Genomic DNA, 15,923 nt, shown 5'->3' with positions numbered 1-15,923 from the left:
ATATCCCTTTAAAATCTCATCATATAATGCCAGGATCGCATAATAGCCAACTAGTGCACATGCTTTATCTTTAACTATTAACGTTCCTGTTGACGAGGAGACAGGCATTTTGACACATAACTATGTGTATTCGAACGTTTAAACACAAGGCACGAAAAATAACTCTTAGTTTAGTCAAGTGCTGTACGAGCAAGTGCGCTCCGCGCGTATCAGAAACCATCTTAACGCGCGCATTTGCCAAAATGAATTCTGCCCTAATGCTTAATGTCCCTGAACAGTTAAATTAGTTTTTAAACCAAAATGCTTAAAATGCATTTAAATGAAAAGTTTAGGGGAGCGCGGGGCACAAAGTAACGCGGGGTAAGTTGTAACGCACGTGGTTTAAATATGTCCACAGATGCTAGCATAACCAAATTTACAGCATTTACTAGTTACTATAACTTTGTTTGCACATAGCACTGGTGCTACAGAGGTTGAAAGTTTTGTAGCACAGGCCAAACAGTTGTAGCACAAGTATAAAACGTCTGTTATCATGTCTAAAAACAAACAAGTACTGAAAACAAGTAATGGAGTTCATCACTTAAAGGCACGATGTGTAATTTTCGCCCGCTAGAGGGCGCGTATTCAAAATAATCAAAGAGGCAAAGGCATAGTTTGATGACGCCGTGACTGAGTGTGGAATCATGGGAGTTGTGGTCTTCATCCCCACAGCCGATGCAAACCGACGGTACTCGAGCAGAAATCATGTTCATGGATGAGCTAATGATTTGTTAACGTAGTAGAATGAAGCAGGGTGAGGCTGAAAGCCGTCGAAGCGAAACGAGGCCGCTGAACGAGCGTTACACACGGCTCGAAAGCAGCGCTGAAAAAACAGCGCTGTTTTAAATAACACTGTTCTAGTGGTTTTTGGATATTTTAATTAAAAAAAATCGTACATATTGTGCCTTTAAACAGGCATTGATGTTCCATAGCACAAAAAAATACAAACCATCACAAAAATTGTTTTTAGACAAAATTTTTCTTTATTTGCTAAAAATGGAAGAGTGCAGAAACATAACACCTCAACACTACACATCAAAGTAGAACAGATCTGTAGGCGGACATCACTAAATAAAAACTCTAAATAAAACACTAAATTTGCAAACTAGCAAACTAACCTATACCATGACACTCCTCTATGAGACTAATGCGCTCAACAGTTGTTCTAGCAACAGTTCTAGCATGTCTGCTGGCCAACTCTTTTGTATTTGGTCTCCTGGCCCTTTTAGAAGAGGTCATCCATTTAGCTGCTACACCATTTGGATTGAATTCCTCTAAACAAGAGCTGTTGGTCAGCATCGAAAATTAACCAAGGGAAATCCTTTTTCCACTCGGGCCCGAAATCACTATATACATCAGTTATCCTTTTTTTTTTTTTTTTAAGGCAACTGTATTAAAGTTCATCAGTCAAGAGCAATGATTTTTCTCTGTGTTTTGTTGTTTTATTAATATTGAAGGGATAGTTCACCCAAAATGAAAATTCTGTTGTCTGTCAATTCTGTCATAGTGTTTTATTTTTTATACCATAATTTACTCAGTCTCAAGTTGTTTTAAACCTGAATTAGTTTCTTTCTTCTGTTGAACGTAAAAGTTATTTTAAAGATGTAATCAAACAGTTGCTGGTTCCTATGTGACTTCCATTTTCCCCCCTACTGTCAAAGTCAGTGGGGACCAGCTACTGTTTGGTTACCCAAATTCTTTTCTTGTTCAGCACAAGAAAGAAATTAATACAGGTTTGGGACAACATGTGAGTGAGTAAATAAATGACAGAAATGAAATTTTTGGGTGAACTATTCCTTTAATGGCAAGCGGCAGCATGTTTAGTTCTGTTGCTTTAAGAGCTGCACGCATCCATTTCTCTCTCAATTGTTCACTATCATTTTAGACATAACTAATTGTGTTTATATGTAAACCTTGTGTGTTTTGACAGTATTAGATGCAAAATCAGTCAGTCGCGAAATACAACTTAGTCTAGTAATCAGGTGCTGTTTAACAGGTTCGTAGTTTGCGAGCGATTCAGGTGTACGCTCTTATAAAAAGCACACGTCAGAACAGCGGGTGAAAGGAATGTGTAACCTTTGAAGCAGATGCAAATAATGTACTTTTGTGATTGCGAATAAGTGCTGTGTCCTGTGAGTGTAACTCTACTTCTAAGTTAACATTAGATATGGATGTGTCGCGTTGCACTAGGCTACAGTAGCCTATATTGTGATGGAGGCGCCAGAACTGCATCTGATAGAATGTGCGCTGTAGCATGATACTATGACATTTCTTCAAAAGTAGATCGTGGAGACATTTTAATAATCATTTCACACACCCCTAACTACCAAGTAGGCTGTAATCAATCTCACACACATAAACAAGCACAACGAAATCACTTCACACTATTAAGTGGCTGTGCTATGAACATGCAAATCTGTATCGCACGCGTGCTACAGTGGTAAATTTATTCATCGCACAGACCAGTTTTTTCGTAGCACAGCCCTGCCGCTCTCCTCAGTTTTTTCTCTCGCTATTTTTTTTTTTTAGAATAGTTGACGTTTTTACTTATCAAAGATTGTTCTTTGCATGACCATTTCTAGAGAGGTAAATGCAGACATTAGGCGCAGCGATCACCTGATAGATAGGCTACGTGCACAGTTTGTTCAAAAGTAAAATATATAATAAATGCATTTGATTGGTAAACCAAATTCAAATGTGACATTTTAATCTCTAATGGTAATGCATGGAATTTACGGAAAAACTCCACTAAATAATAGAGCTAAAAAGTGAGGGGCGATCGGCGCTACTGATGTCCGTCAAGCTACTCCACAGCCAATCACGGGCCCCCTCCTTGCTCGGGCCCCGGGGCTTCAGCCCCGCCTAGCCCAATGGTTAATCACATGCCCTGCACATGATTATAATTTTAACTGTAGTCTAGTGTTATTCAATATTACATTTAAAGTTAATAGAAAATAGAATAGAAATGACACTGACATATATTTTAGTTTACCATAAATGCTTGACATTACATTTGGCAGTAAACTTTAACCATGTTTCAAATGCGATAGCAGTAATTTACATAAAGATGTATTAAGACCTACTTAAGTGTGTAAAAAAACCACTGATTTCTAGTCGTGTCCTCTTTTGGAAGGCCAAACAAAGTAGTTTCGCTTTCACAACGAAACACAGCGTCACACACGGCGGGCTAGAGTGAGCGGAGGCCGGAGGCCTAGAGTGAGCGGCGGCGGGCGGGCTTGTGGCAACCACATGTGACGACCCCGTGCTGGACTCCGCTTCGTCCATGGTGAAAGCCAATCCAGCGATCCACAGTGCGAAGTTTATGTATTTCCTCAGCGGCCAGCACCGATCAGCTCCAGGCATGACAAAGCGGATATCGTCCTCTTTTGGAAGGCCAAACAAAGTAGTTTCGCTTTCACAACGAAACACAGCATCTCCACAACATGGCGGCGGCAACAGCGAGAATAAAAGTTACACCTTCTTTCTTTGCATGAACATTTGGACGGCGTTATGCAAATCTTCCCACATAGTGACGTAGACATGTGGGGGCGTGTTAGAACGAGCCGCTTTAGGTAGGCGTGGTTGAATCTTAATTTTTATAAAGAATATCTCTTTGGATTTAGAACGAGCCGTTTTAGGTAGGCATGGTTGACTCTTAACTTTTATAAAGAATATCTCTTTGGATTTGAGACTTTAGTCTTTGCAACTTTACAGATCTTCTTTATGCATCAAGAGCTTGTAACACTCCAAAGAGAAAGGAAAAATTGAAATCGCATCATATGACCCCTTTAACTGAAAATTGAGTGTTTACTATTGTCCTTTTTGACACACTATTTTCCTATTTAATACTGTAAAGTTGCTTTGACACAATCTGTATTGTAAAAAGCGCTATATAAATAAAGTGACTTGAGTTGACTTTATAAATTTTAACAATAACACTTTTAATTTAATTACAACTATCATGCAAGTGTATGAAAACATTTATTTCAAACTTATATTATTTTAAAGTATAATATTTCCATAAGTACTCTTTTCACCTGAAGTGTGGATTCATTGCAGAGCTCTCGTCCAGCAAAGATGACCCGCAGTCGATCAGGCTGTACTCCCTGTAAACGTCCCACCGTCTCTTTCAGCTCAGCTACACTCGCACCTTGTTCCAGTTCCACCGGGAATCCATGTCTGGAGTTAAACCGCACATATACTAAGAGAACAAAAGAGACCATCGGAGAGATCTTGTCAAATCCTGATCATTTTCAAAGACCGACAACAGGTTTATTCCCGTGACAGTCAATAGGCTATATATAAACAGTATATAGAGTAAAGAAAAGTTTTGGAATCAAAAGCAGACCACTCTTAGAGTTTGTCTTCATGAAACCAGCCTTGAGGTCAAATAGATTAATATCTTGCCTTTAATATCGGCTGGCTCAATTTTCGCTGCTCTTTTTTGCATGTGGATTAAAATTATACTGTGTATACTCTGATGCAAGTGGTCCTTATCAGTACATAAACACCAGTGCGCAGCTTGACATCCCAAAATAATAAGGAGTATCTAATAGTGACTTAGAAGAACAAAGCCATATCATGCCTGTAAATAAATCACAAACTAGAAATGAAAAATTTAAGAAAAAAATTATATACTCTATATATACTATACTATACTATATATATACAGCGGGTAAAATAAGTATTGCTAGAAATGAAAAATTTAAGAAAAAAATTATATACTCTATATATACTATACTATACTATATATATACAGTGGGTAAAATAAGTATTGAACATCACCATTTTTCTCAGTAAATATATTTCTAAAGGTGCTGTTGACATGAATTGACATACCAGATGTTGGTAGCAATCCAAGTAACCATACATACAAAGAAAGCAAAACAAATAAGTTCAGAAATTAAGTTCTGTGTAATAAAGTAGAATGACACAGGGAAAAAGTATTGAACACATGAAGAAAGGGAGGTGCAAAAAGGCATGGAAAGCCAAGACACCAGCTGAAATCTATCAGTAATTAGAAAGCAATCCTGCCCCTAGTCAGTGGAAATTAATATTAGTTGGTTCAGTCCCAACTGATGGCCTGTAAAAAGGTGTCTCATGACCAACGTGTCACACAAGAAACATTTCATGATGGGTAAAACCAAAGAGCTTTCTCAAGACCTTCGCAACCTTATTGTTGCAAAATATACTAATGGCATTGGTTACAGAAGGATTTATATACTTCTGAATGTTCCAGTGAGCATTGTAGGGGCCATAATCTGAATGGCCAGCCAATCACCTGACTTGAATCCAATAGAAAATCTATGGAAAGAACTAAAGATTAGAGTTCATAGAAGAGGCCCGTGGAACCTTCAAGAATTGAAGACTGTTTGTGTGGAAGAATGAGCCAAAATCACACCTGAGAAATGCATGCCACTAGTTTCTCCATACAGGAGGCATCTTGAAGCTGTCATTACCAACAAAGGCTTTTGTACAAAGTATTAAATAAATTTCAGTAAGCGTGTTCAATACTTTTTCCCTGGGTAGCAGCACCTTTAGAAATATATTTACTGAGAAAAATGGTGATGTGTTCAATACTTATTTTACCCGCTGTATATGTATATGTATATATATATATATATATATTTTTTTTTTTACTTTTAATGCGAAGTACCACTTGGGGGAACTCTGTGTACCACCAATGATACATGTACCACAGCTTGAGAACCACTGGGGTAAAGAATAGGTATAGGTTATACAACATTTATTATAAAGATAAATGGTATAGAAAATGCTATAGACTATATATTACCTGGATATAGTATGGGGTGTAGTATGATCCAAGTTGTCCTAAACATGAGACATGCTTTACATTAAGTGTTTCAAACTCATAGATATTTGTGCTGTTTAATGCATTTGAGACCTGTCACTTATTCCTTATTTGTAAATATTAAAAAGTAACTTGCATTTCAATTTAGCATAAAATCATCCTCGAGTGCGTGCATCTCCATTAAGCTTCACAGACTTCAGTGAACGAGCCAAACAGGCTAATGGGTGAATACTGTATTAGGTGTATCAAGACACTATAGTATATATAAAATAGTACAAAAAATAGGCAAAAAAAATATTTAAAAAGGTACAGAACAGGATATACAACACCAGACAGAAAGCAAAACGATTGAGATAAAACAGTGAAACAACAAAAAAAACGCTGTAGACAGCATAAAGGCAATGCGTAAAAGTAACTGACAAACAGAAAAGACTAAAGACAGGAGTCAAAGACAGGACAAAACAGGTGACCGACAGAGACACAAAAGAGACATGTTAACATTCAGTCTGTGCCGTCCCTACCCTAAAAAACACAACCCCCTTCATTAAGATGACTGCGATTTGGCGCGGAAGGACTTTTTCTTGTTATCATGTAGGCGTATTATTTTAATTGAAATGAGTCAACCTTTTCAGAGCCCCCAGAGGCATAGAGATAAACTTGGAAATGGAAAAACGACTGATATTAAAGAAAAAATCCACACTAAAATTGCACATTACGGACAAAAATGGAAAGGGAGAGAGGAAGGGTGTGGAGGTGTTTGTTCTCCACACTCATATGTAATTAGCTCCAATTAAATATTTGTTCTAATTGGATTTGAGTATATTGGAACATGCTGATGCACATCATCACAAATCAAGCAGTTAGAAATTAAAAGTCAGTTTGGTTATAGAATCCTGTTTATATCTGAACTGTGTGTGAACAGAAACATATTTAGCTTTAAAACAGGACCGACAACCATATTATGCTTCTCAGCCATTTTGTTTTTTTCCCAGAAAAACACAAACATACTCAAAAAAGAAAGTGTGAGAGAGATGGATTTTGGTCATGCAGACTCAATATCACTCAGCCATAGCTCTTCCTGGAAATTGCATCTGGTGATATTGTTGACTTTAGCACAGAGGGGGCAACGCTTGCACTGATTGCTACTAAATGACAAAAGCTGAGGGTCTTGCAACACTCTTTAAGAGGGGTTTGAGTGATTGCTTGTTGTTAAAGCGTGACATTCTCTAATAAAGGCATTCTGTTGACCACATTTGAAGACAAATGACACTTGAGCCAACAGCACGCTAAAAATACAACAAATCATATCAGAGAGACTGGACAAGGACAGAAAAAAAAACCTGCACTTGGATGGTTTAGAGGACCAAATACAAGCAGTTTTGGATTCAGAATGGTAAGTTCACCCAAAAAAAAAAAATTTTGTCATTTACTCACCCTCATGTCATGCCAAACCTGGGACGCATGTCTCATACAGCTACTGTATATAGTCACAACTGTTTCCTCAAACCGTAGTAGTGACATTCAAACTATGCTATTTTAACAATATGGAACCATTTTTAATGTGTAGATTAAAGATTGAATTAACAAAACCGTACTACTTGGTGGTTATGGTTTCTATAAATTATGGTTTTGGGAAGCACAGAAATTGCAGCTATATTTCTGGAACCCAATGCTGTTTAGGACCCATTATCTTGTTTTATTTCTAAAGAGGTAGTCATACATGCTTGGAACGACACAAAGGTGAGTAAAAGATGACAAAATTTACATTTTTGGGTAAACTATCCCTTTAATGTCACAATACATTTCACTGCCTTTGTAAAATATGGCTCTTCCTTCTTTATTACACACATCACTGCTATATTTCTTTACGCTGTATCACCAAGTAGGCTTTAATGTCAGGGCAACTGGTCTATTTCCATTCGGACTGTTTCTACTGATTACGCTAAGAATAGCAATGACTGCGCTGACAGTTGAGACAAAGATAAGCCCATACTGAGCGCAGAGCCGCAGTCAGGGCAGGTCGAGGGTGACGTGTGCTGTCGTGCTGATTTCCATAATGTCTCTCATTGTTTTGTCTGCCTTCCAGGAGGATAACAAATGAGTAAATTCCCCCTTTGTCATGTTTCATCACAGCAGGAGTCAGTTTTGCGGGCGCATCTCGATGTGCCTGGACTGTCAGAGTTTTTCCATCAGTCAGCGAGAGTGACAGAGAGCAATCATTACCGCGCTCTGGGTCCGATTACACATTACCGTGATATATCGCATTACCGAATACCGGCACAAGTCTACTGTGGTTACAGTGTTATGAAGCAGGAGTGTTATATAAAGTCATGTACCACTGTTTCTAGGTTCAAACGTTCAGTTCAGATCCTAAAAGTAAACAACAAACTGTGCTAATATACACTCACAATATGTTGTAGTACTACCAAAAAGTCATGATCCTAACCTTTATCTCCATAGCAAAATCTCAGTGATTCATTTTTTACGAAACGTTAAAATATTGGTGTCTGGGATGCCGTGCGCCTGAAAACTGTAGTGTACACCGTGAGTTAAAAAAAACAAACAAAAAAAAAACCTTAGCTTAAATGAGTCCTATAAATCAACACTGTTCATAAACAGCAATTGAGAGTAAACTCAATTGAAACTGAGTATTCTCAATTGAAACCAGCTTGAACCCTAAAGAAAATAATGTACTTGAAAATAAAATACATAAACTAAGAGAAGAAATGTTAACTGATAATATTCCATCAAGTGAAAGTCAAATTGAAAAAATTATAAGTGATAAGCCAGCCCTCTGCTTTGAATTGAACAAAGTAAATGTACAACAAGTGGAACAAAAATTATCAACCATAAATATAGATAAACCATCGGGAATGGATAACTTAGATGGCAGTCTTGTAAAATTAGCAGCCAGCTGTTTGGCGGAACCAGTTTGCCACATCTGTAATATCAGTATTAAAAAAAAATGGATCTTTCCTTTAGCTTGGAAAGAAGCAAAGGTTATTCCTCTACAGAAAAATGCAGCACTGAGTGTTAATGGTGCTAATAGTCGACCAATAAGTTTACTGCCAGTTCTTAGTAAAGTGTTTGAAACGATAGTCTGTGAACAAATTTAATTCATCTTTAAGGAGAATAATTTACTCTTTGATTCTGAGCATGCATATCAAGAAGGACATTCAACAGGAACAGCATTAGCACAGATGACAGATGATTGTTTAGTACAGATTGATGATAATAATTTAGTAGGAGCAGCATTGTTAGATTTTAGCTCTGATTTTGATGTATTGGATCATAAATATTGCTGGAAAAATTTAAATGTTATAAATTTACTTCTCAGACTGTACATTGGTTTAAAAGTTATTTGACTAATAGGAGGCAATGTGTATTTTATAATGGAAATTATTCGGAAGTGAAAGTTGCAGTGTGGTGTGCCTCAAGGAAGTTGTTTAGGACCATTGTTATTTTCTATTTTTACCAATGATCTTCCTTTGGTTTTAAAGCGTGCAAGGACAGTTATGTACGCAGATGATACAACATTATATCTACCAGCAACATCAATTGAAAAATTATCTGTTGATTTAGATGAGGAGTTACAATTAGTGGTAAAGTGGGTATGGAATTATAAATTCTAAAACTGACAAAATACATTTCTAAATTTGACAAAAACCAAAAGTATTGTGTTTGGATCAAATTCTAAACTTAAACTCAAACCACAATTAAATTTGTCTGTAAAGAGTGTGCCTATTGAACAGGTAGAGGAAATCATACGTCTTGGAGTTATGCTAGACAGTAGGCTGAAGTGGTCAAAACAGATAGAAAATATAAGTAATAGTTATGGGAAGAGGTTTATCAGTTATTAAGAGATGTGCAAAATTTTTACCACAGTATTGCATCTCTCAAATTGTGCAAACAACGGTTCTTACTTATTTAGACTACTGTCCAGTGGTGGGGTCAATTACATCAAGTAAAGACTTGGAAAAATTACAGTTAGTCCAGAATAGAGCTGCACGACTTACTCTGAACTCTAACAGAAGAGTTAATATTATGAGAACGCACAAAATTCTAGGTTGGGTACTTGTGAAGGATAGGACAATTGTTTCTCTGCTTTGTTTTATAAGAAATATTTCAGTGTCTAAAGTTCCAAGTGTACTTTTGTACAGTAGTGCTAGTCATAATTTTAACACCGGGCATGCATCAAAAGGATATTTTTTGCTTCCTGTTTCAAAAACTAATTCAAAGCAACGAACTGTAATGAATAGAGGAATAAAAATATGGAATGATTTGCCATTGGACATTGCAGTAAAATGAGGTTTAAAAAAAACGTTAAAGAAATATTTAATGGCACAGTATACAGTAAATTGTTGATTTTGATGTTCTGAATTAATTTTGGGTTTGTATGTTTTATTGTATTGGTTTTTATTGTTATGGATTAATGTAATTTTGTTTTTTTACTTGCTGGACCCCATGAAGAATATCCTAATGGGGATCCAAATAAACCCGGACCTGGGGTCATAAAGCATTTTACAGATCTACTATACAAAGTATGCACAGCAGGGTCTAATAGTTTGAGACCCCCATGAAAATGCTTCTGCATTGCATTTATCAAAATTAATGTTTTTTTTTTTTCCTGATACAAATTAGAATAATAACAAGAATGATAATTTGAATTACTTGCTGGACCCCATGAAGAATATCCTAATGGGGATCCAAATAAACCCGGACCTGGGGTCATAAAGCATTTTACAGATCTACTATACAAAGTATGCACAGCAGGGTCTAATAGTTTGAGACCCCCATGAAAATTCTTCTGTATTGCATTTATCAAAATTAATGTTTTTTTTTTCCTGATACAAATTAGGATAATAACAAGAATGATAATTTGAATTAAATAGTTGAAGTGAATTCCATTATGTCTCAGTGTTTTGCATTAAAGTTGAACTGAATCGGAAATGGCGACAGCTTTTTCATTGCGTCATACACCCAAGTTTAACGAATTTTCGAAAAAGAAAAAAAAAATGCATGGAGAGAGTCCACAAGTTCATCTAAAACCTGGTGGTCTTGTTCTCCAGAATGATTTGAGATGATCCAAAGAGTGTCTTAAAGTTCTCATGAAATAAAAATATACACTATTACTTTGTTAGCGCACATTGCTAGTCTTGAGGTGAGCAATTAATCTGTGCAAGTTAATCCTCTGAAAACAATTGTTTGTCTTGATAATCTTTAATCAAAATCAGAACATTTACTTCCGCTCTGGAATAGCATTCCTTCTCTGATGATGTCAGTTTGACGGCTTGGGCAGAGTATCCTTAATCACACCCCTCCAACCGCTAGTTTGTTACGAGCAAGAGATGGAGAGGAGGAGCACTAAAATAAAACCCCACCCTCTATTCAATATTCCATTTCTGCTGGAAATATGTCACAATACTAAAGTAGAGTCAGTAACAACTTCCGCAAAAACAACTGACCATCTGTACAAAGAGTCACATGATCAATGTCAAAACTATGCTTTTTGGATTAGTGCCGTAAGTAATAGTTATTTTTATCTTCATTTTAGGTCATAAAGTTCTTTATTTTACATTTTTCAAAATACTAAATTCTGCTTGTTTTCAGGATTAAATTCCATTTTTGGAATCCCAGATTTTTAATGTGGACCCTCATTTTTGGCCTCCATGAGACATTGTAAATTTAAGTTAAGAAATTCTGATTTCTTTATTCAAATAAAATGATGCAAGCACTCTTCATTCAAAGAAACAACAAAATTCAGATGACGTGCACTCAAATGAATCAGCCAGGCCAATTCAATCAGCAGAGTAGCTGCTGAGGCGAGTTTTAAACAGGCATCCAGGTGATCATCAGTTCAGGTTGAGCGGTATTTGGATTCGGTTATCTTCATATGGGAAAATGCTGTCTCACAGAAGTATGTTAAGCCAAACAAGGCTGTCAAGGTTCAGTGCACATCTTCTGATGCTGGGATATTTTCATCTCATCGAAGTTCCAAAAATGTCCAGCTGAAGCTCTGCCTTCATCTGAAGTCAGACGGCAGCAATAAAATTTCATCCTCCAGGGCAGATGCGTTCATTTGGAAAGCTGACGCAATGTTTGACGCCTGTGTACAATTGCTGGGAAATGTGGAGTTCTGGTCATAAAACTAAACCTGATCTAAACTAAGTCACAAAAAAGACAAAGGCAGCCTGCTTGAACAAGCAAATTATAGCTATGTTTGCACGGGTATACTGTAAAACCTGCTCAAATAACTCACATCTACTGAGCACAGCATACAAATATTCACACTGTAAGATGGAAAATCTGGTTGGAGCTGGCTGGAAATCAAACCCATGCCATGACCTTGGTGCTGTTGGTCCCAACAAGCTAAATACAACTAACAAGAACATTAATCCCCAGTTCTGCAGCTCCCATTACGTCCGCTATCTGAGACCTCCTGTCTAGGTTTCATTGGACCATGACAGTGGAAATTGCCTGAACCATCTAAAATAAATTTGTGTTAAGAGTAAACCGAGCACAGGGTGAAATGAAAAATAAAATAAATAAATAAGTGAAGAGATTGAGAGAGATGCATATAGAATGTGTCTACCTGAACGAAATGTGCTGGTGATGGAGAGTCTTATTGAATCTTACGGAATGTGTTCCTGTGGTTTTAAAAGGATCTCACTGGAAATTGAATCTTTGAGATGTTTGGCTTCAGTTCTTTGAGTGCACTGATCAAACACTTATTTACTGAATATAAACCCTCAATTCATTCTGGTTTACTGTGAAATGTCATCCTTTCATATTTAAGAAAAGGACCAATGTGACGTGGTCAAACAAGGCAAACAACTCAAAGATGTAGATGCAGAAGATTGTAATTTCCAGTCGATTTACAAAAATTGTTGGCTTTTTGCCTGTGTGCTTTAAAAACACTCAGAATTTAGCATGAAGTGAAAGACGACAGTAGTGGATGCTAGTTATCAATCTTGGTGTGAAGTGGCCTTTAGAGCAGTGGTTCTCAACCTTTTTGACTTGCTCATTTTTAAATTTCACAACAACCTGTTGGTAGTTTCCAAACTTGCATTCAGTCTCACCACGATTTTCAACTAAACATGTTGTATCTTTGATCATGCCTTTCCAATAATATTTTCCCAAATTCAATCTTTTTCTCACTGCTAGGGTTGGGTACCGTTCACATTTTAACCGGTACGGTACCTGAATTTCGGTGCCGGTACCCAAAACGGTACCTTTTTTCAGTACTTCTCTCTGTGTAATTACAAAAACATTTATTTCAGTGAAAAAATAAGTCCAAAAGTCTCAATTTCAACATTTTGAACGATATGGCCCTACAAACTTTTTCTTTCTTTTTTTTTCGCCCCAGAAATTTTTGTTTTAATTTTTCTGAAAATCAAATGAAGGCATTAAACATTTATTTTAAATCAAATGAAAATTAAACCCTTTTATTTTTTGGCAAACAAACTGAGGTTTACTGTTGAAATTAATACATGGAAGAAAAATTGTGTGAATATTCCTTTAAAACATTTTTAATAGGCTAATAATTGTATTATTTTTTTCTACAATTAAGTGATTAATCTGGTTGTAATTATTTTTATCATTTAATTGGTTTGATTTATTCGTCCAAAATTTACGAATTCCGTGGCATTCCGCGCTATAGAGTGAATTACGTTTTTATGAATGGACTCCATATCATATCAAACCATATGGCCCTAGAAATGTAACCACACTTCAGAACATTTCGGCTTGCCCTGTTTTGTTGTTTGAACAAGTTGCAGGGGTGATCTCACGTCACAGGGTCTCTCTTTCTCGCTCTGTAGCGTATGTGCCCAGATGCGTTCTCAGGTACCGAAATTTGGCACCGATTGATTTAACGTGAATCGGTACTCGGTAGTACCGACGCAATTCGGTCGGTACACTTAAAAGTACCGAATTCGGTACCCAACCCTACTGACTGCTCACTCCCTCTGTCAAAAAGGGTTGAGGGCCTGTCTATATAAACCTCCCTTGTCCACTTGATGAAATGGAAGACTCTTCAAAAAGACCAACTGTCCTGCAGAGTTTAACCTAACACACATGAAGCAGCTAATCACGCTCTGTAGGACTGCTAGAAAATACATGCAGGTGTGCAGAAACAGGAAATAAACTTTGCAAGACAGCAGGTCTCGCGTTGAAGATCTCTGGTTTAGGCCAGGGACACACTAGATAATTTTCAAATATTAACTAATTTTAAATCCATGAGAGGCCACAGACATGAAAACAGTTTCAACTTATTTTTAGCCTTATAATCCTCTGAACATGCACACTAGATGATTCAACCAGACTGCGAGACCACACACTTGTTGATTATAGGAACGATTTCACAGTGACACAAGACCTCACGGAGCCTGGCGAGATCAAACGTGACAAGAGAATAAAAACACGGAGGACAACCAACATTGTCAGCTGGCTCTCCTAGCACAGGTTCTGTTGAACAGTGAAAACAAAACAGAAAAGCAATATGCCCGATATTCTTTCTAAGTAGTCTACTTTCATGGCATGTTTGTGGCAGCCAAGTGTCATCTATAGAAGCATGCAACATCCGGTAGGTGACGCTTGCTCGCTTTCATTGGCTATCACGGGTATCACATCAGAGACAGCCCGATCAAGAGTTGTAAATATCAAACATGTTTGATATTTACGATTTGTGTTCGGGAACACTCAGTCTGGATCGGGAACAGTTAAATAATCATAATGACACCACACAATAGAGGATATTTGGACAAAAAATCATTTGCAACATGCCTTGAATCGGGCCACGCCATTGGAATTGAACTCTGCAGGACAGTTGGTCCCTAGCAGTAGGACTAAGGAGGGTTGAAAGTGGATCTTGAGGGCCAGAGCTGCCCACCCCTGGGTTACAAGCAGTGTTGTAGTACTTGAGACAGGACTTGAGTCCGAATTCTAGACCATATTATCATGTTTGCGGTCTTGTCATGGACTAGGGCAGTGGTGTCCAATCCTGCTCCTGGGCCAATGTCCAGCTCCAACACACTTGCCAGGAAGTTTCTAGTAAGTCTGATTAGCTGCTTCAGGTGTATTTAAAGGGATATTTTCACCCAAAAATTAAAATTATGTCATTAATCCAAACCCATACGACCTTCAGAACACAAATTAAGATATTCTTGATGAAATCTGAAAGCTTTCTGACCCTGCACAGACAGCAACGGAACTACCATATTCAAGGTCCAGAAACGTAGCAAGGACATCCTTAAAATAGTCCATGTGACATCAGTGGTTCATTTTATGAAGCTACGAGAATACTTTTGTGCGCCAAAAAAAAAAAAGAGACTTGAGTAATGAAGGCGAGTAATATTCATTTTTGGGTGAACTACCCCTTTAAGGTTGGATTTAAAATCTGCTCGGGTCACTGTCCTGCAGCTGTCCTGCCGAGCTGACCTCGGCGAGCATCTTTAGGGCTAGTTTGTTTGGTGTGTTCCACTCATTTGGCTCTCGTCGGGCTCACGTCCATGGCAGTTTGCCCGATTCAACATGTTGAACTGGTGTCTGGGGTCATCCCAGTGAGAACTCTGATTGGATATTAAGTTTAGCGAATGAGTAAGTGCCCGAGAATTAAATGAAAACTTGTAAGTAAATGAAGGTGGCACAGACAGAAGTCTGTTCTAATGTTATGTGATCTTTCCCAAGCATTCCAACATGATAATATTTTCATAACAACATGAGCCGCTTAAAATGAAGAAAGTTATCAACAAAACTGATATTCAAAATGGTAAGCAAGCTCTGCTTTGTTTACGTTTCGTTTATCTGCTTATATCTCATATATCCTTGTTTCGGTTTCTCATTTTAAATGAATATATACTACTGATAGCTGCCTATATCGACAGCTAATTCCTCTCACGCAGGCGCATAATGCACGTGTTAGTTTCCGAGAATTAAATGAAAACTTGTAAGTAAATGAAGGTGGCACAGACAGAAGTCTGTTCTAATGTTATGTGATCTTTCCCAAGCATTCCAACATGATAATATTTTCATAACAACATGAGCCGCTTAAAATGAAGAAAGTTATCAACAA

At 37.3% G+C, this 15,923-nt stretch overlaps 1 protein-coding gene across 3 annotated transcripts in view; it reads right to left on the bottom strand.

Annotated features, from left to right (window-relative positions):
- Positions 1–15,923, bottom strand: part of LOC107739476 (E3 ubiquitin-protein ligase parkin-like) — a 160,572-nt gene that overhangs the window by 113,643 nt on the left and 31,006 nt on the right. For all 3 annotated transcript variants that reach the window (XM_016551597.1, XM_016551598.1, XM_016551599.1), the window contains exon 2: positions 4,077–4,240. In XM_016551597.1, coding sequence (XP_016407083.1) covers positions 4,077–4,240 — 164 coding nt within the window. The remainder of the gene's footprint in view (positions 1–4,076; positions 4,241–15,923) is intronic.

This window comes from Sinocyclocheilus rhinocerous, unplaced genomic scaffold (assembly GCF_001515625.1).
Source record: "Sinocyclocheilus rhinocerous isolate Xijiao unplaced genomic scaffold, SAMN03320098_v1.1 scaffold345, whole genome shotgun sequence".
Lineage (NCBI taxonomy): Eukaryota > Metazoa > Chordata > Actinopteri > Cypriniformes > Cyprinidae > Sinocyclocheilus > Sinocyclocheilus rhinocerous.
This window is presented reverse-complemented; position numbering and strand designations above follow the sequence as displayed.